This window comes from Pongo pygmaeus, chromosome 1 (genome assembly GCF_028885625.2).
Source record: "Pongo pygmaeus isolate AG05252 chromosome 1, NHGRI_mPonPyg2-v2.0_pri, whole genome shotgun sequence".
Classification (NCBI taxonomy): domain Eukaryota; kingdom Metazoa; phylum Chordata; class Mammalia; order Primates; family Hominidae; genus Pongo; species Pongo pygmaeus.
Genome location: NC_072373.2, coordinates 22,483,570 through 22,505,714, shown reverse-complemented (window position 1 = coordinate 22,505,714; position 22,145 = coordinate 22,483,570). Strand labels below are relative to the sequence as shown.

General features: G+C 35.0%; 1 protein-coding gene across 11 annotated transcripts in view; it reads right to left on the bottom strand.

The window, feature by feature from the left end:
- The window catches only part of CDC42BPA (CDC42 binding protein kinase alpha), a 331,226-nt gene that overhangs the window by 36,389 nt on the left and 272,692 nt on the right, over nt 1–22,145 (bottom strand). For all 11 annotated transcript variants that reach the window (XM_054467753.2, XM_054467687.2, XM_054467761.2 and 8 more), the window contains 8 exons: nt 20,707–20,790; nt 12,870–12,975; nt 8,505–8,641; nt 7,696–7,835; nt 6,380–6,461; nt 4,347–4,563; nt 3,489–3,551; nt 1,719–2,312 (listed from right to left, as the gene is read on the bottom strand). In XM_054467753.2, the coding sequence (XP_054323728.1) occupies nt 1,719–2,312; nt 3,489–3,551; nt 4,347–4,563; nt 6,380–6,461; nt 7,696–7,835; nt 8,505–8,641; nt 12,870–12,975; nt 20,707–20,790 (1,423 nt within the window). The remainder of the gene's footprint in view (nt 1–1,718; nt 2,313–3,488; nt 3,552–4,346; nt 4,564–6,379; nt 6,462–7,695; nt 7,836–8,504; nt 8,642–12,869; nt 12,976–20,706; nt 20,791–22,145) is intronic.

Here is a 22,145-nt window from a genome sequence, read left to right as displayed (position 1 = left end):
CTAAAGAAAATTTTTTATAGAGACAGGTTCTCGCTATGTTGCCCAGGTTGGCCTCGAACTTCTGGCCTCAAGCGATCCTCCTGCCTCAGCCTCCTGAAGTGCTGGGATTACAGGTGTAAGCCACTGTGCCCACCTAAGACTATATTTTTCAGAACAAAATATTAAAAATAGTTAATTCCCAAGATCTGCAGTTGAAAAGCTGGAAAGACCAAAAACAACAACAATAACAACAAAAAACAATAACAACAAAAAATAGTTAAGCTGTTCATCCCAGGATGGAGGGTGGGGAAAAAAAAAAGTCTGGATGGGTAGAACTAGAGGTATTTTTCTTTTGTCCTGTTTACGCAGACTTTCTGATTTTTCTGTAATAAGCATGGACTGCCCTCCCAAACTTTCTCGCACTGAACCTTTAAACTTGACTAGACCCATACCCATCACTCCTCCTCCTATCTTGTTACAAATGAAGAGGTTTTACTACTCCTGCCCCCAAGTAATTCTTGCAACCTGTCTTCTGAATTTTGTCCTCTCTGGCCTTCTTGGTGGTCTTGCTCTATTTCCCATATAGACAACTTTTCCACGTAGTTCCCTAGGGTTTTTTTCCCTTCAGCATTTTAACATGCTCAAGTATTTTTCATTAAAAACAAAACAGTTTGGATGAAATACTTCTCCTATGTGCTTCTATAGAACTCTCTACTTCTGCTATCATAGCACTTAACACTCTACTGCAACTACTTGCTTTATCACAAATCTTTTCCACTGCACCCCATGCTCTGTGGGGTTAAGACTGTATCTATTTTACTCATTGCTGTAACTCACATTCAATGGCACATATTCAATAATAATTGGATTATTTTCAATAACCAAAGTATTCTATAATCAAAAGTACTCAATAAGGCTGGGTGTGGTGAGTCAAGCCTATAATTTCAGTGCTTTGGGAGGCCAAGTTGGGAGGACTGCTTGAGGACAAGAATTTGAGACCAGTCTGAACAACTAAATAAGACCATCTCTACAAAAATAAAAATTAAAAACATAAGCTGGGTGTGGTGGTGTACACCTGCTGTCCCAGCTACTCGGGTGGCTGAAGTAGGAGGATTGTTTCAGCCCAGGAGTTGGAGGCTGCAGCAGACTATGATGATACCACCGTACTCTAACCTGGGTGACAGAGCAAGACTCCATCTCTCAAAAAAAACAAAACGTATTCAATAATTTATTATGTCTTAATATTCCTTGAAGGGGTAAAATAAGCAATTATAAATATCTACCCATGTAGATAAAAGTGGAAAACTGAAAAAACACCTCTTATAGATGCTACATTATACCTTTACATACCTGATTAAATAATTCACTTAGTAACTACTTCTCCAGAATAAGTTCTGCGAGACACTGATGCTTACAAGCACCATATTTTGGGGGACCATGAGATAACAATTCTGGGTTATTTCAAAATACAATGTGGGGTAAAAAATCCATCTTAGTGAAATATTCCACAGAAAGATATTTTGTTTAAATTACGTGCATGCTAATGCTGGCCCTGTTTGCCCAGGCCTAACTACATATGGTTTTTAAATCAACAACATAATCAATACTGAGGAAAAGCATTAAGAATGACTTTTTAAAAAAACTGTTATTAATAATGACAACATTTGGGAGATGAAGTGGAAGGGAAAAGGAAGGAAAGAGACAAAAAGATAAGACAGCCATAAGAAAGAGAATCTTACAACAAGAGGAAGGATTTGCTGGCCACATCAATTCCTGTTGTCTAGATCTTCGGCCCTGGCAGTCAGTGTATATCCCAATGCTGTTAAAACACAGCAGATATTCTTTACTGGAGATCTCAACTGCGCAGATAGCATCCATTGGTTGATGTGCAATAAATGATAGTGTATGGTCATTTGAATGGAGCATACTGTATGGACTTCCTTCTCCATTCAAGGGGTATCTTAGAAATCCTGACTGGAATCCCACACAGAGTTGTTCACTGAAGATTGCCATCCACTGGACATTATATGGGACTTGAATTTCCTTAAATTTTCTGTGACGGGTCTTGCTCTGAAATAGTTCATAACAGAGGACCTGCCTTTTCATAGCCACACACAGGCAAGTGAGAGCTCCATGGCGCACCTTTCCAGAAGTTATGGTTTGACACCCTTTAGTTTCTGCCAGCTTGTAAAAATCGGTCTCTCGCCCATCCAATGCTGACATAGGAAAAAGTCGTACATGACGATTTCGTCCTGAGATCACAGCAACAAGCTGATCATTTGGAATGAGTTCAATCTGATGAATCTTCTTATTGTCACCAACTCTAATAATTTCTAAACACAGAAAGAATAATAAATCAAAATATAGTTTTATTGATTTATCATATCCCAATTATACTCAAAAGGATATAAGTCAACTTACAGATGCACACATGGAAGAATAAGACATCAGAAGTCACAGGAAAAAAAGATTATCAAACCCATCATAAGATAATTTAACTCACCTATAGTATGTATTAAATTGAGTCCTGAGATTTCTGGCAGCCAAGGCAAACCCCAAAGGATTCTTGTGTAAAAGTATGCCAAATCTTCAAGGAAACTTTTTTACTGGCACTAAATTCTAGGGAACGTCACCACAGGATTCCCATTTTTAAAAACAGAGAACTTATTTTTCAGAAGTTTTTATATGGGTAACAATGCATTGTTTTCCCATGATCTAAGTTGACATAAAGATAAAACTTAGAATATTGTATTTATGAATACCAAGTTATATTGGTTTCTCTTTATTTCACCCAGCATTTAGTTTTTCCCTAGAAGAAAAACCTCCAAACAAACACATTTTAACAGCTGTTGCCTCTTCTGGTACTAATAGAACAATGTGAAAATCAAGTTGTATATATTTTTTTTCATGTTCCATCTTTGGAAATGCAATCTGGGCTGGGCGCAGTGGCTCATGCCTGTAATCCCAGCACTTTGGGAGGCCAAGGCGGGTGGATCACCTGAGGTTGGGAGTTTGAGACCAACCTGGCCAACATGGAGAAACCTCGTCTCTACTAAAAACACAAAATTAGCCGGGTGTGGTGGTGCATGCCTGTAATCCCAGCTACTGGGAGGCTGAGGCAGGAGAATCTCTTGTCTTGAACCCAGGAGGCGGAGGCTGCAGCGAGCCGAGATCGTGCCACTGTACTCCAGCCTGGGCAGCAAGAGCGAAACTCCGTCTCAAAACCAACCAAACAAAAAAAACAACAGAAATGCAATCTGAGTTCATACAGAACTGTTAAATAAAATGATACAAGAAAGACAATACATATTTGAAGTTTTAAACCTCAGGGGGATTATAGAAATTTAAAAATAATCTTTTAATTTATAAACATCAAATTAGGTCTGGAAAATTTTAGTCACAGGATAAATAAGAGCAAATCCTGCTCTTTGTAAAATTTAGAATCTAGAGTTTAAATTTTTTTAACACATGATTTAAAATTACTCCAAAAAAAAAAAGTTTTCTCTTACCATCTTTGGTGACATGTACAACAAATAACCCTTCTTCGTTTCCCAAAGCAATTCTTTCATGATCTATGTAAGACATGAATGTGAAAGATTTTTATTAGGAAAAAAACCATGTAATGCTAATAAACCAGATGATAAGAACATTTGGTGCAAAAAATGGAAATAAAATAAATTACAATAACAGTTTACACTATTTCCTTTCAGATTATACTGGTAAACCTCTCATGTTTTCTAAAATAGAACAATTATTAAAGAATAATCCATATCAATACTTACAAAAAGAAGTAAATGTTTAATAAATGATGAAACAAAATGAAAAACCTAAGTTGTTCTACACTTCTTGTTTTGGGAGGTAAAAATTGTGAATGGCATTTGAACCATACTCATTAAACTTTTCAGTATTTATGGAAAGTAACAAAAGAGTTAGATGCATACACAGGAATAGAGCAAAAATTTAAACCTCCAGACACAGAAATTGCCATTTGTTAAGGGGATTTCTTTTATGCAGGGCACTCTGTGGTATGTATTCCATCTTATTTAAACTTCCCAGTAACCTTAGCAAGGTAATTACCATCTGTATTTTATATATTAAACTCTAAGAAACTAACTTGTTCTAAATCACACAAGCAGAAAATAGATTGGTAGGCTAATGTTTAGCACTGTTGTTTTTTCAGGAAAAAAAGGCACTTTGAAAGTATACTTATACTCCTGTTTACTGAAAAACAAAGATCTGATATAGGTCTCATTCATTCAGTAAACATGTACTGAGCATCTGGGGATTCCTAGATGAAAGTCAATCCCTGTTCTCAAGGTAGTTTAGAAAACAATTATAATAATGTGATAAATGTTATAAATTCATACCTATGATTGCGGCTGCCTGGGTTGTTTTAATGAGGGGTAGAGTGCTGTCATAAGCCTCTTTGGGAACATAGACTGAGCGGTCTCTGAATTTGTTTTTCTTCAAAATCTTGTGCAATTCACTCAGCACTCCCACCCACTTACTCTTCTCATTTTCACTGTCTGCTAGCATCAGGATTGAACATTTGTTATTAGATGCTGAGAGCTGGGAAGCTGTGACCTAGAACAATTTAATCAATATTCATGATATTAGAAAAGACACCCTTTATGCTAGTTTCATGATTATGTTAGTTTGCTTAGCACTCACCAATAAAGTGAGCATTCATTAAATGATACAGTTACTGGGGTTTAGCTATTCCTAATCAGAATAACTACCTTTAGCACTAGAATACATGACAAAGCAAAGGTAGCAGATACCATATGAAATGTTAGTATCATTTTCATTTTCCTTCTATAAAAGTGCCAGAACACTATCACTAAAGAGGCATTAAATATATAACAACAACAACTGGCATTTATTGAGTCAATACTGAGCACCAGGTAGATCTAAGCACTTTACAAGTATTAACTTATTTAACTCTGTTAACATCGTCATGATTTAGGATGTACTGTCATTATATCCTTATTTTATATATGAAAAAAATGGTGATGCAAAGAAATTAAATCATTTCTCCAAGGACACACAACTAGAAGTCTGGGATCTTGTGCCCATGCTCTTAAGCGCCACACCATACTGACTTGCGACTTGTTTTAAGAAGTCAGAAGTGCTCAGAAATATACTCTCTGTTACTTCACAACAATAACTCGCATTATCATTAAGATTTGATCATTTAAATTAATATTTAAATGAAGGTTTATCATTATACAAACAACACTATCAGAGCAGTTTTAAATTTTACCTATATGAATTCCTTATTATAAGTAAAGAATTCCTTATTAAGTAGCAGTGACAATAAAATCACACTATGAAAATCAGTTATAGATAAGTGGGCCTCTGTAGGCTCCCTTGGTGGCTGGGAGGAAAATAAATAGTTGTCAGTCTGGGAACTAAGAGACTAAGTATAATCTTTGCCTGACCTTCCCTAGATACAAGATTCATAGAGAAATATAGGGAGATAGGCATAACAACTGGGCAGTAGTTTGTTTTTTTTTTAACCTCTATTGTCTGAATTTACCAACTCAAGATTGCATCGTGGCAACAGCCTCCAAAGACGGCTACCGACAAGTCCTCCTAAGGAATTCCATTCTTCTCATCAAGAGGTGGAATCTATTTCCCCTCCCCTTAAATCTGGGCTGACCTCATGACTTGCTTTGACCAACAGAATGCAGAAGGGTTATTATACCTGTTTTGGGCCTAGTCCTCAAAGGGCCTGGCAGCTTATTTTGCTCTCTTAGAAGCCAGCCACTGGGAGCTCAGCCAGGCTACCTGATGACCAGAGACCACATGGAGGGAGTTCACAAAGAGGAGAACTGAGATCACCCAGCTAACAGCCAGCACCCAGATGTAAGAGCAAGGTCATTAGATGTTCTGGCCCCAAATGAGCTGAATGCAGTCACATGAGTGACACTAGCTGACACCACAAGAACTGTACAGCTGGTCCACAGAATAGTGAAAAATAGTAAATCATTGTCGGTTTAAACTACTAAGTTTTGGAATGCCTGTTACAAAGCAGTAAGTAACAAACACATTAGTTTTTCAAGACAGACATTTCTATTTTTTTAAAAACTTGAGAAACCTCACATTTACCTAATTTTCCATGTGGTAGTATTTATTTAAAAATTGAATTGGAACTAAAAAATATTATCTACCAGGAAGCATATTTTATAAGCCATATATTGATGCTTTCTCCAGGTCTTTCACTAATTAAATACTTAGCAGCAATTTTCTATACCTTCAAGTACTGGATGACATGGAATATATAAAAGGATGTAAGATTTGGTTTTACTTATAGTGAATTTATGATCTATATAGGGAGGCAAAATATACTCATTAAAAACACATAATTCAGTGATCAAATTACAGCATACACACTTACCCTAAATATACAGGGTATATCTTTCCGACTTGCATGGATAACATCAGAAGCCAAGACTGAACTCACAGAAAATTCTTCATCCCTGAACGAAAAGCAAAGCATTAAAAGTTAGTATATGTGGCTATGTGTGTGTGGTTTGGGGTGTGTATCCAATTAACACATACCCAAAGCTTAACTGCACCAAACACCCAAATTTAATTTTTTTAAAAATTTAATTTTCCCCCATTGTAATTAATAGTGCCCCAAATAATTTATCAAGAATAACTTCCTAGTGGTATATTATACAAGAGCTAGAAATCATTACTGGCTTACCCACAGTCACAAGGCCAGTTAAGTATACACGTAGAACTGGGATTTGAACCCTGGTAGGTCTCTGGAGCCTCCAGTGGACCCTCTTGCCTCCCATAATAAATCTTAAGTACCCTCAACCCAGTTCATGCTATATTTTATTGTTCCTTCAACATCTAAAACATATTTCCTCCACAATAATTTCTTGTGATTCCCTTAATTTTGTTGTTGGTACCATGACTCCCTTAGTCTTAGAGGCTTGACACCTTAGTCCTATTTTTGATTCTTCTCCCTGTCTATATTCAGTCCCTTAGTAGGTTCTATCAGATTTTTCTTGCCAATATTTCTTGCATCTATCCCGTCATGTTCCATATTTGTAGGGGAAGATAATGTGTTTGAGATGCTAATGTGAAGTGCCAATGTGAGTCATAGCTAGAAATTCCAGTTTTGAGCAATGGATGGACATATCTGAACTGGAGATACAAGTCTGGGAGTCATCAATGCAGAGGCGATGGCTGAAACTGTGAGTAAATATGCTCACTCAAGGACAGTGCCTGGAGTTAGGAGAAAAGGTAAAGGAGAGAGCACTAAGGAACACGGGAAGAATCTGAAAAATGAGACCAGAAGTGTTCAAGGGCTGTACTTACTTAAATGTTTACTGATTATGTTTTCCAGAAGCCTTTCTGATTTTTATTTTCTTTCCTCACATTGAAATTGTACTCTAAGCCTTTAGGTGATAATATAAGCTTCACTTGTTAGGCCTCCATTACCCCATTTACACAGGTCTTTTGGACACCAACTTCTTTCTCCTTAACTCCTAGCCCCTCACACTCAACACACACACCAACCTGTCCTATAAGTACACCCTACTTCCTAGTTTCAATTCTGTTACTATAGCAATATTAGCAAATTAGAAAATACGAAATTAGTTCATTTAAATAAACCATGGCAACACAATTTTTAAAAATCAGAAACTTTAAAATTCCTATGTTGCAATGATACAAATAATTTTACCTTCAACGTCTTACCTCATGTCAATCACTTGACTAATGACAACACTGGGCTGAGATGCTTTTCCTTCAGCAATATCATACAGAAAGAGTTTGAAGTCACACACTATAGCCAGTGCTCTCTGCCACCCTTTCTTCACTCCAGCTGGCTTAGGAATCTTAGTTTTGTTTTAGACAAAAAAACAAACAGCCAAAACAACTCAAATGAAAATATCCCTTAAATTACATATGTAATTGCATACAGATAATGCACACGTTTTATAAGTCTGCCATTCTGGTTGGTAAAGTAGCAGATGAGACACATATCATTAAGCTATGAGAAAATGTGAGAACACATTTTTCAAATACTGAATGACTTTTTATTCTGAGAAACATTTTAATGGTACCATTTTAACTTTCACTCATATTTCATTAAAATAACACTCATGGTTTTCTTTCTAAATAGCATAAAAGTCAAACTTGGTGTAAGATGAAGTTCAGCTTACACTGTAAATACTATCCAAGATAACAAGACTATGCCTTAATACCTCATAATTCATAACCTTATGCCACCTCTCTTGCAAGACCAGGTGCTACAAACTCCTTTATGAAGATTTCATCACAAGACAGGAACAATATGGAAAAACTTGAGACATTTTTAAACTTATTTCCATGTAAAAGCTAGGTTTTTGTTTGCAAATCCTTATTCTAGATGAAATAAAATTATTAGATGAATTTTATTCATTTAATTTTCCATCAAGAACTATGCTGTTAAAATAACTGGATTTGATTTTAATTCATTAATAAATCTTAAAAGATTAATCTAAACCCAACTTAATCATACTTACCCTGACATGACCTTCATATGCTGTTCCTATTCCTTTCTGAGGATCTATACCCAGGGGACCTTTTGTTTGTTCAGGAGGAACTGGACAAGTGGTTGGAGCTTTGTTTACACAAGTTATATGGCATGAGAATCCACACACTTTTGGAGGGCAAAAAAGAAACGTTTGATAAAAATTCATTTTAACAAAAAGAAAATTCATAACACTCACTGCATACAAGATGCTATGTTAGATGAATGCTTATCTCCAATTTTATTTTAAATAACTGTTTTATCATTTGGGTAGCTGATTCATTTGCTTACCAATGACAATTTTAATGAGACATAGTAAATACTTAAAAAATTATTTGTATTACTGTTATTCTGTATCGACATTAGTGACCAAAAAAAGAAGGCAACAGAAGCAGCATTTAACTTTGTGAATAAAATGACTGATTTAGATTTTCTAAAAGAGTGGTTTCTAGAGTTTTTTGCTCTTCATCCCACTGCAACTTGGTATCTGCCTTGAAATTTCTGTTGCAAGGGTCACTAGTGGGCATTAAGCTACCTGACATCTTTGGTTTGGCAAACCCTACCAATCCTTGAAAATGGAGTTTTTCAATGACTAAAAAAGTACAAGTTAAAGGTAAATTTTAGGAGTTATTATTACATATACTTAAACTACTACTAAAATAACAATAGTTAACTTTATGGAGTGCTTTTTATTTTTCTATAACAATCTAAGAGAGGTACAGTTACCATCTCTATAAATGGACTACATATCACTGATGGATACTGTGAAACCAGCAGAGAGGCAAGATGACAAAAATCATCCAAACGTCTCAATTCACTTTATTTATTTATTAAAGAGAAGGTCTTGCTATGTTGCCCAGGCTGGCCTCAAAACGATCCTCTTGTCTTAGCCTCCTGAGTAGTTGGGACTATAGGCATGAGCCATCACACTCAACTTCAATTCACTTTTAAGTGGAGTATCTACCAAGTTAGGATTTGTTTTACTTACAAGAAAAGGGCAGTGGAAGCAACAAAATAAGTATCCTATACTGGATCTAATTCCAACCAACCACAAGGAAAGGAACATGACAGGAATCTTTAGGAGCTGGAACCACATAACATTTACAAAAGCCTGGCAGACAAAGGCTAGGAACAGTCTCATGAGTCTCCATAGCTTCATAAAGTAGGCTTCGAAGGGTGAAGAAAAGATAGGCACAATTTCATAGCAAAAGACTCTAGAAGGGAAGAGAGTCTGAGAAGACCTCAAAAATTCCTACTATGAATTGCAAGTAATTGTGGTGCATAAAAAAATGACATGGGACTTAAAGCCAGGTAGCTGGCCAGGATTCTTTCTGATAAACAAATTTTAAAATGACATGCCAGTACTGTCTAAGTTCCAAAATGAAACAAAGCTTGAAAACTACAAATTTTCTCCTTCTTTGGCTTCAGTCACACCTTCCTAGTCAACAATACAGGCAATTCCTTCTCAGGTTACTTGGCTATCTTTTCCTGTTGCCTTCCCTTAACTATGTAAGAGACTCATGTACTTGCTCTCTTCTCAATCTACATGTGCTTCTTGGATGTCATTCATGTTTATAACTTAATACACTCCTAACTCTTAAATCTCTGCTTTCTTAACCCTGAACATTTTATTTGGCTTTAAACACACGTATCTAATGGACTAGTTAAAATACTGCAATGGGGATCTTTCACTTTAGCTGTGAGAACTAACCAAACAGAATGCACTGCCTTAAGATGTTATTAATTTCCCTCTTACTCAAAGTACTCAGATATAGGCTAACTACAAGTATACTATAAAGGAAACACATGCATCTGATGGGGATTGGCTACATTTCCTTTAAGGTCCCTTCCCGTCCTAACAGCAGAAGAGATAGGAAATGGCAATTAGTATTAGAATTTGAGTTAGCAACTATTTTCTTGTCTTTTTCATAAGATAAGTCGATATATGAGAGATCTTCAGAATGTTCATGGAAAATGCATATTATGGAAAAACTATGCATGGACTTAAAATTTTATTTTGCACCAAAATAAATGCATATTAACTTGTTATAATATGTCTGAAAGGGATCTAGTTTGAGGCACTTAAGAAGAATGAGACATCAATTTGAAAAGAGCCCCTATCAGAGCAACATGAATTCTGCTAAAATTAAGTAAGAACAAATACAAAATTTACAATGAAGCTTGGGTGGAAGAATGGTGAAATCATTAATGCTTTACAAAAAGTTTATGGGGACAATGCCTGATATGGTTTGGCTGTGTTCCTACCCAAATCTCATCTTGAATTGTAGCTCCCATAATTCCCACGTGTCATGGGAGGTACACAGTGGGAGGTAACTGAATCATGGGGGCAGGTTTCTCTGTGCTGCTCTGGTGATAGTGAATAAGTCTCATGAAATCTGACGGTTTTATAAAGGGGAGTTCCCCTGCACATGCTCTCTTGCCTGCCACCATGTAAGACATGACTTTGCTCCTCTTTCACCTTCCACCATGATTGTGAGGCCTCCCCAGTCATGTGGAACCGAGTCAATTAAACCTCTTTCCTTTATAAATTACCCAGTCTTGGGTCTATCTTTATTAGCAGCGTGAGAAGAGGCAAATACAATGCCTTAAAGAAATCAGCAGTTTACAAATGGATAACTCATTTTAAGAAGGGGTAAGATGAGTCAAAGATGAAACCTGTAGTAGCAAACCTTCCACATTAACTTGCCAGGAAAAAAATTAATCTTGTTCATGGTCTGTCTGAAGAGGACTGATAAGTAACAGCACAAACAACAGCCAATACCACAGACATCTCAATTGGTTCATCTTACACAATTCTGACCGAAAATGAATGCTGAGCAAACTTCCCACTTGTCGGGTGCCAAAACCACTGCACCCAGATCAGCTGCAGAATGTTCAACGGAAATTTTAAACGAGCGGGATCAAGATCCTGAAGGATTTCTTTGAAGAACAGTAGCAGGAGATGCAACATGGCTTTACCAGTATGATCCTGAAGACAAAGCACAATCAAAGCAATGGCTACCAAGAGGTGGAAGTGGTCCAGTCACAGCAAAAGTGGACCAGTCAAGAGCAAAGGTCATGGCAATAGTTTTTTGGGATGCTTGAGGCATTTTGCTTGTTGGCTTTCTGGAGAGCCAAAGAATGACAGCACCTGTTTATTATGAGAGTGTTTTGAGAAATATAGCCAAAACTTTAGCAGAAAAACACCTGGGAAAAGCTTCACCAGAGTCCTTCTTCACCATGACAATGCTCCTCCTGCTCATTCTTCTCATCAGACAATAGCAATTTTGTGAGTGGAATGATTTCCATGGGAAATCATTAGGCATCCACCTTACAGTCCTGATTTGGTTCCTTCTGACTTTTTTGTTTCTGAATTTCAAAAAGTCTATTAAGGGCACCCATCTTTCTTCAGTTAATAATGTAAAGGAGACTACACTGACATGGTTACATTCTCAGGACCCTCTGTTCTTTAGGGATGGACTAAATGGGTGGTATAATTGCTTACAAAGTTGTCTTGAACTTAATGGAGCTTATGTTAAAAAAATAAAGTTTATATTGTTTATTTTTATCTTTAAATTCTATTTTTCCACAAGCTTTTTGAAGTCCCCTCATATAAGGTAGTGTTGTAGTGACAAATTTCATTTGATTTTTTAAGAAAGTATTCTTCTGAAACATTCAAAAAAAATAATATGTTCCATTATAATTTAAACCATTTTCACTTCAGAGGTCCTAGGAAAAATAAAGGAATACCCAAACAAATATACTTTCTTTTCTGTTCACATGACCCCTGACCCTCTCTCCTTTATCACTCAGAATGTGCGCTCTGAGGGTAGGATCTATGCCTTTCCCCTATCCACTATTAGGTCCCCAGTGCCTAGAAGTACAGTGGGTGTTCCATAAACGTGATGAATAAATCATGGATGTTAGGGGAAAAAAAAAAACCCTCTGCTATTAATACAGGAATAAAATATCTTTCAGGCATAGTGGCAGACATTTAATATTTCTGAAAAGGTTCCCACACTGTCTACTTTTCAATAATGATTTCTCTAATAAATTAAACAAGGTTAAAATTCAATGAATTTTCTTCTGTCAGATAGGTTATTGTTTTTTGGTGGGGACTACAAATTTACTCAATAACAAAACAAAGACAAATGAACCATATTTAAATATATTGCCCCTGAAAAATATGTCTAGTTTCTCGAACATTCAACAGACAACACAGATTATTTCCATTCCTGTTATGCAAAAAAGCAAATGATTAAGTAAAACAAACATTTATACACCTTTGACAGAGAATCAACTTATTTGATTACGATTTAGATAGTGAAGTCACATTTTCTTTCCTTTGTGTTCTTACCTTCACATGAACAGCCCTGTCTTATTAAACCCACCATCAAGGAGGTACACTGATGACACTTGGTAGGAGTAGTAAAAGATTTTACAAAAAACTGGTGAGTCTTGCGCTGCAAAACAAATTGATAAAAAAACACACACAGATTGTTTAAAAGATTTCCATAATGTGAGTCCCTATGCCCCATACTACTTTCTAGAATGTTTTCTCAATAGGAATAGAATGAATTATTTCCATTTCTCATTACATCTTCTTATAGTTTATGGTCTTTAAACATTTTTATTAGGTAATTTGAACTGGATTAAGCTAAAATAATTAAGAAGTTAAATGATAATCAATTGCTCTTGAATGCCATTTGAAAAGTATGTAAAATAAACAATAGCTTTTTTGGGGGGCTCATAAATCTTAGCTTCAGAATTTTAATAAATTATCCAAATTATTGTTCAGCAAATAAGTAAAATATTGCATATTTATACTGATACAAATATACGATTTTAATATGCTTTATACCTTCTTAGGAAAAAAGTTATTTAAAATTATTGTTTCTACTGTAAGTCATGCATTTCTCTTTTTGGGACAAAGGACAAATAATATGCTTCACAAATCAGTTTCCTCCTATGGAAAGAGGGAGTATAACACTTGAGCAGATAAGAATACTCATATATTATTCCAGAGACAGATGGCAGATTGAAATTTCTTATTGAATACTCCGTAGTTAAAGGTATCTTAGTCTTACCTGATTTACATGGGGGTAAGCAAATGTAGGTTTTCTCTCTTTGGAATATTCCTTTGTTTTCCCAATTAATTCTCTTAGCATATTTTAACAACAAATGATGTATAATAAATAACCTTTCATTCTACTGTCTGAGCTTAGGAAAAATTTACTAAATTCCTCTCTGTCTCACTCTCCTTATCTACAAAACAGGATAAATAATAGTATCTACCTAATGGAGTGGTTAAATGAGTATTAATATAAACAAAGCCTTTCAAACAGTAGCTGGTACATACTAAGTACTCAAAAAAAAAATAATTTCAACTCTTCTTTTAGATTCGTAGGTCCACGTGCAGGTTTGTTATCTGAGTATATTCTATGATGCTGAGGTTTAGGGCATGACCAATCCACATTACCCAAGTACTGAGCACAGTACCCAACTTTTTAGCCCTGGCACCCCTCCCTCCTTCCCCTTCTCTAGTAGTCCCCAGAGTCTTTTGTTGCCATCTTTATGTCCATGGGTACCCAATGTTATTTGAATTTTGCTACTTTTTTCTCTTTTAAATGTGTGATTGATTTAAATTACTCAGGACTCTACTCCATATTCTAATAAATTATGAATACTGACTTTAAAAGGGTATCAAGTAGCATTTATTTCAGTAGACACTAACATATGAACAAAAAACTAAAGGGAATATTTGAAGCTTTAAAATTCAAGTTAAAAATAAATCTTGTTCTTTTCAACTGGGATATATGATTTGTACACTACAAAAGAAGTTTTAAAAAATAAAAGAAGTAGGTTATCTTTTTACATAGAAAAACCTGACTACCAGCATTAGTCAGAGAATGGGGTGAGAGTCTCAAATTTAGAGTGGTCATGAGCTCTGGTCCAACCTCAAACCATTCTGTTTTAGAAGTTCCTCACGATCTTTTGGTCAGTTTCAAAGCAGCACTGGGATTTGACTCTAAGTAGAACACAGACTGTCTTATTACTAACTCTGCAACTGCTCTTATAGCTTCTGAGTCCCAGTCAGGGTACAGACACTGTACCAGTACTTTACATAATTCATCTTATTTTGTGCAAACAACCACCTTGGAAAGATAGATATTATTTCCTTATATGAAAGAATCTATTAAGATCATAAAATTTTGCTCTTTCTCCTGTATACTACTTTTTAATTTTTTGCTCTTTGAGAAACTATTATGAGTAAATTTTCTAGTGCTAACTTTTTCAATTGTTCAAAATGCGTTAATGCAAAAGACGTAAAGTTATTTTACTGGTTAGTCCTAGAGGCTTTGAATATAAAGAAGGAAAAATTAATCAACTGCTCTAAGTAGCTTCATGTTTTTCTTCTTCTAAAGGGTAACAAGACAAATCTGAAACAGTAGCAATGAAACAACTCTAGGGTTGACAAATCTATTAGTAATTCTCCATAATACCCCCCAAATTGCGCATATATATATATGATATATATATATCATACACTTCCTCTCCAGCAAGAGATCTATTCAGGATGTCACAATTCTGAGTATGACAGCAGGGAAAAATATAACAACTCAGTGTTTTGGATGAGCATTAATTTTAGGTAATAAATCATCCAACTGGTAGGTGCTGGTTAAATTATGGGAGAGGTTGTATAATCTACTACTAAAGATTAAGGGGTTTATATTTCGCTAATCTCCACTAAGGATAGTATAACGTAACATAATTAAAGATCGTTATTCTGATGCCATCAATCTTTAGTTAATACACAATAGGATTTTGTTTTTGTTTTGGTGTGAAAATGTATAAAGAAAGATACATGAATGATTGATCTTAGGGTCTAGATTCCTTGGCTTCTAATATCCCTGTTTCCTGCCTCCTGGTCAATATTTGATATCTAATACTTCCCTTTGTGAACAGCTGGAAGAAGAGAAAAAAATGAAAAGGAAAAAATCTAGTAAGGAAAGGTATTAAAGTATGGACTAAAATTAGAATTTTAGATTATGTGATCATTTGGAGTAGAAAGAATTAACTATAACCTTAAATTTCAAAGTGGTGATTAGAAAGAGTTCTTTTCTACTCCGATTTTGTCTGTGTTGTAGATTTTAAGCTACACATTGGAGAAAGTAAAATGTTTTTAATAGAAGATGTAAGAGCCAAATAGAACCCAGTACAACTCTTGGTGAAAGCTTAAAAATTTATTGTACATAATTAAACTTTTACCACTAATAAATGACAAGTCAAAGAGTAGCTCACACAACCCTCTCTTTTTTACAAAAAATTTTAAAATGTTTTAAAGAAATTAAATTTTCTGGCCAGGCATGGTGCCTCACGCCCATAATCCCAAGCACTTTGGGAGGCCAAGGCGGGCGGATCACGAGGTCCAGAGATCGAGACCATCCCAGCCAACATGGTGAAACCCCGTCTCTACTAAAAACACAAAAATTAGCTGGGCGTGGTGGCATGTGCCTATAGTTCCAGCTACTCGGGAGGCTGAGGCAGGAGAACTGCTTAAACCCGGGAGGCAGAGGCTGCAGTGAGCTGAAATCACGCCACTGCACTCCGGCCTGGCGACAAATCGAGACTTCGTCTCAAAAAAAAAAAAAAAAAAAAAATTAAATTTTCTTTTTAAAAATATTTTTTCTTCTCTTTTAAAATTTCTATTTTGAGATAATTATAGATTCACTTCTCTATCTTTTAAGAAACATGAAATAAATTTTATTTCTTGGGGAGAAATATTAGGTGCAACAAACTGAGTTAATATTTAGTTCATAAAATAATATTATCAGCTTGATGGAAGCCTCACTCTAGTTTTGACTTATTTTGCCTTTTCATCCTTGATGTTCCAATACCTTGGACATGTATATATCTTTATAAATTAGATAGTCTGAGTATGTGTTTTTAATTTATATAAATGTGTTTCTGTTATATATCAGCTACATTTTAGGAATCTTCCCCCTATTTCCAACTCCCTACTGCCATAAAAAATACAGTAATAAACATCTTCATCATGTTGCCTAATGGATCTGTATGGAGGTTTTTCTAAAGGAAAGAGATTTTTCTGATGAAATGAGATTGCTGAGTCATACAGCTTACGTATGACTCTACATCGTCTAGGTTCTCTCCAGAATGGCTGTACCCGTTTATACTTCCAGTATCCACGTGTGAAGCTGCCTGTTTCTCCACATCCATGATGTCATCTTACTTAATTTTATCTTGATTTTGAATAGAAAGTGACAGTAATTTTAAAATTAAATTTTAAAAATTTCTCCAATGATTAATGAAGTTGGACATTTCTTCACATGCTTGTTGACTATCAGGATTTCGTCTTCTGGGAATTATTTATATCACTTGCCAATCTTTCAATGGGATTTCCAATCTTTTTCATATGGAGTTGCAGGAGCTTCTTATGTATTTTAGAAATAAGCCTCTTATTAGTGGTAAACATTGCAGATATCTTCCACTAGTCTGTCATCATCTGTTAACAATGCTTTCACTGTAAAAATATTTTTAATTTTGATGTAAAGTCCATGAATATTTTCACCTTATGCTTGTGATTTGAGATCTTATATTTATTCTTAGTCACAAAAAATTTTTCTACATTTTCTGTGGTTTAAATTTTTAAAATCAAATTAATACATATACATGGTTGAAAAAGTAAAATGGTATTACAATGCTTATGACAAAATCAGAAATATTCCTCCTACTTCCTAGAGGCAATTTCATTTAACTCTTCTTTTTTAAAAGCTATTTCCCTCCTTCTGTAATAGATACCTATATTGGCGGGGAAGAGTTAGGGGTGGAAAGCCTATACTACAGTTTTTTGATTTGAGACATTATCTGTTCACTTCCTGCTATGGTAGAGAAGGATATGGCCCTTTTACACTATCTACTCCCTTTTTTCATTTTTCCCAATATTGTTATAGCAGTTTTAGCTTAAAATTTATATGTAATGTCTAAGTTATTATGACTAGAGAATCATTATTCACTAATAAGAAGTACACTATGGTTATCATCTTATTTGTATAACCTTATGATTTTTCTAAAATCAATAGTGCCCCTCCCACCCTCGACTTTTACCTTTCTGTATCTCTATCACTAAATCTTCCAGACTCTTCTAAGGAACTGTAAAATTCCCTGGAATCTACTTACCACATGGTCAAACAACTGGAAGCCTTTCAGCCCCCTTACCCCTTTCTATCAACCTGAAGACAACCCTGCTGAAGTCCTCTGGTTTCCTATTCCAGTCTTTCTCTTAACCGGTCTGTGTACAATTCCTTCTTCTATAGACCTCATGTCTCTCTTTCCTTGCCCCTTCCTTGTTCTGGTAGAACTAATTAAGCTTCCTTAGAAAGTAGCACATGGGTGATAAAAATTTTTCTGAGATCTGGAATTTCTCAAAATGTGATTTTTTCCCCCTGCAACTCAATGGGACATTTGACAGGGAATCAAAAATTCTAGCTTGAAATCATTTTACCTTCTAACTACTCTTTTCATTTTGCTTTGGATAAGTATGTCATTTCAATTCCTGAATATGTGGATGTGATCTTTTTTTTTTTTTTTTTTTTTATCTCCTTAAAGGTTTAAAAAGTTCTATCTTTGGTATCTTGAAAACTCACACAATGATGTGACTGGGGACAGGTATTTGTCATCCACTAGTGCTAGTAGGCACTGATGGAACTCTGCAATCTGGAAACATGTCTTTCAGTTACAGGAAAAAGTCTTTTACTTACTTGATAATTTCCTTCCTTTTCTTTTTTCTGTTTTCCCTTTCAGGAACTTCTATTTGTTGGATATTGATTTCTCATATTTTATTTTCCTAATTTCTACCTGATTTTTTGCAATATTTTCTAAGAGAATTCTCAAATTTATCTTGTGACTCATCTACTGAATTTAAAAAATATTTATCATATTTTCTTTAACTTGAGACTTCTTGTTCTCATATTGCTCTGTTTCTTTCTGCTTTTTGCATTGTCCCTTTTTCCTTCAACAAAAACAGGAAATATTTGTTTTGATCTTTTTCTTTTTTTTGAGACAGGGTCTCACCATGTCACTGAGGCTGGAGTTTAGTGGTGCGATCTCAGCTCACTGCAGCCTTGACCTCCCAGGCTCATGCGATCCTCCCTCCTCAGCCCCCAAGTAGCTGGCACTACAGGTGCACATCACCACACCTGGCTAATTTTTGTATTTTTCATATAGACACGGTTTTGTCATGCTGCCCAGGTAGGTCTCGAACTCCTGGGCTCAAGTGATCAGCCCGCCTAAACCTCCCAAAATGCTGGCATTACAGGTGTGAGCCACCATGTGCCCCTGATCTTTTCCTTTTGTTAGATAATTTTGAAATGTCTACTGACTCTTGGGAATCTTAACACTTTTAAAAGTCAGTAAAAAAGCTGAAGAGATTTTGTGCCTATCTATCTGTGCACATGTGACAGCAAACATATGATGTGCTTGTTAAGAAAGGACCTAGCCATCTCATTAGGCAGCCCCAAATGACATTATCAATAGGTCTTTTCTGGGCCATTCAGTGGACCTGAGGATCCACTGATATCCTCCAAGCAGAGTGGGGAGGAGGCTATAGTCCCGAGTCAGCATTCTGGGAGCTAAGCAGAGGAAAGGCTTTGAAGTCTCGCCATTCAGTACATGGACTTTTGCCAAATCTCAACTATTTGTGGTTTCGCACTTCTTTCTCTCAACAACCAGTGAGCCTGGTGCCCCTAAATTTGTGATCTCTTTGGTTTAATTACTTCACAAAATTAACGTATTGCTGAGTTGGGGTAGCTGTCTGGTTTTCAGAGCTGGTGTAACACTTTATGTGGACTTTGAATCAATTCTCTAATTTACTCTAGACTCCTGCTTCACTCTTGCCTCTCAAAGTACTTGGTGTCTTATTTTGGTTGTCTGAAGCTTGTTCTCTAGTACATTGCTTGGGAAAGGGTATGGGAACAGTATTTCCTGAGCTCTTGCATGTTCTTAATAGTTTTCTGTGGCCTTCATTTTTGGAAGATGCTTTATTATCCTTAAAATATTAAATCCTTAAAAATCTTTGACTTGTACTTTCCTTGGGTATCTTAAATGTGTTATTTCACTGCTGTTGTTTTTAGCATACTGCTACTATGAAAAAATCTGATGATAATCTCATTTTCTTTCCCCTTTAAGTGACATATTTTTTGCCTGAATGCCCAATATTTTTCCTTTTATTTATAAACCATTAGTTTGCTAGAATGTTTTCTTTTGGCTGGGTTGTCATATATGAAACTTTCCTGTTTTTCCTGTCATATATGAAACTTTCCTGTTTTTCACCTTATCTTCCATCCTACTAACTTGTTTTTCTGTGATATCCATTTTGTCCCTTCTACTATTAAAGTCATCTATTTAGTTATTTCAGCAGTTATGTTTTCATGTCAAGTATTCCCAATTTATTTTTCTTCCTAACTACCTTATCCTGCCTCATGTTACCAACATACTTCTTATCTCTTTAAGGATAATTTTATGTTTATTTTAAATTCATGTTCTATCTGGCCTTAAAATTTTGCTTTATCTGGGCACAGGTTATTTCAGTTTGTCTTTCTTCTATATCAGTTATATTTTTTGTATATTTTTTCAGGTCCATTGACCTCTCTCTCTCATTTTGTGGTTTATCCAAGGTTTATGTTCTGGAGAGGCAGATCATTCAGTTTTCCAATTTCTGGAATTTCTTTGTAGGAGCTTGAGACAAGCAACTAAATCTTCTCATTCTACCATATGTAATACTTCAGTCATATTTATGTCAAATAGAATGGGAAAAAAAAGTCCATCTGAATTTTTCACTAAACGTTTTTCTTTCTCAGTGGTTTATTGACTTCAGTCTCAGATTCTTCCACAAGTGGCCTCAACTTAATGCCTTACTGAGGCATATACTGCTTACAGGAAGTGCTACTTCTTATTATAACAGACTTCAAAACATTGAATTTAAGAAGTTGAAAAAGTAATGTACGCTCTCCCTACCTTTCCTATTGGTGATTATTTGCATTCACACAGAATTTATTTTATAAGTTTTTCTGTTTGTAACTTTGAAGAAATAATATCAAAAAAATCACAGCAAATGCATACAGCAGATAAAATTCATTTTTTTTGGAACACACTAAGTTTATAACTAGATTGAGTACCTTAGGTGGAAAGCCAGTTGAACCAGGACATCCTTTTTTCCTTAAGGTTGGTGTGTGAACTGAAAGTGGAGTGGAGTCTACAGTCTGAACCCAGGAGCAAAAAAGGAATAAATGTCATGAAACATTCCATTAATTTCAAATATAACTAGAAAGAAGCCAAAATAAATAAAACCAAACAAAACATCAATAAGGCAAAAAGTTCTACTAATTAATAATAAAGAAAACCTCAATAAAGCTAAAATTCTCATAGTGTTGATAATTTAAATTTCTGCCTGCAATATCTACAAGTGAAATATTCAATTAGTAAGTTACTTTAGTCTGGAAATATAAAAATAAATCATTTGGATCAAATGATTCAAATAAAAAAAGCCACAGCATGTGGCCTACATAAATATGAGGATATTAATTTTTACATTCATCTGAATTTGCCATATTAATTCTAAAAAGTATCTGAAAATGATTTATAATAAAATATTTAGAAGATTCTTTTAACTACTCAACTTTCATACATAGAACATATATTACATATATAGAACACAGCTCTGGATGTGAATACATAGACAGAGACTGACACTGGGATTTTTGTGTAGAAATTAATTTCCAAAGAAGGGAATTATTTAATTTTATTGTAATTATTTAATATTATTGGAATTCTGACTTTAATACAAATTTAGTCACATACCATATCTTTCTTAGGTAGCTATGTAAAATATGGTCTTCTTTTATGGGGTTTTATTGCAAGACATTTCTTTGAATGCAAAGAACCAATAATTTCACTGGATGTTATTATGGGGAAAAAAGAGCCACTGCTTAATCAGCAAAGTAGTGAGAGAGAAAAGAAAAAAAAGACATGGAAAGTAACTTCCTTTCAGGATGCCAAGCAAAAAAATAAAAGGAAAAAGCTAGTCTTTGTATAAAGAACAGAATATTTTAAAATATTACAAGAAAAATGGATGGTCCTTTCTTTGCTGTTACTATACAACCTCATCTTTGTTGTTACTATACAACACTCTATCTACCATACAACCTCCAAAAACAGAATATTTTATAAGCACTACAGCCTTAAAACAAAATTCAGTTGAGTTTCTCAGAGTTTTCTGTTTGTGAGTTTAGCTCTAATTTAGATTTTATTTGCTTTCAAATAGCTTGAAAAAGTTTTAAACCAAACTTATAATTTAACATTTGAAAAGATAAATATGAAAGATAAAAGAGAGGAATGCTGAAAATCTATATAAAAGTTAATAAAAAACAATAGGAAACAAAGTCGTCAAATTTACATAGAAAGTCCAAAGGTTATTAGAATTAAAAAAAATTAAGCAAGGGTGCTGGATACAAGATCTACCGAGTTTATAAAGACAAGGCAATGCACAGTAAGAAAATGTATTTAGAAAGAATTCCAGTCACCATAGCAACAAAAAATTTAAGGTACCTAGGAACAA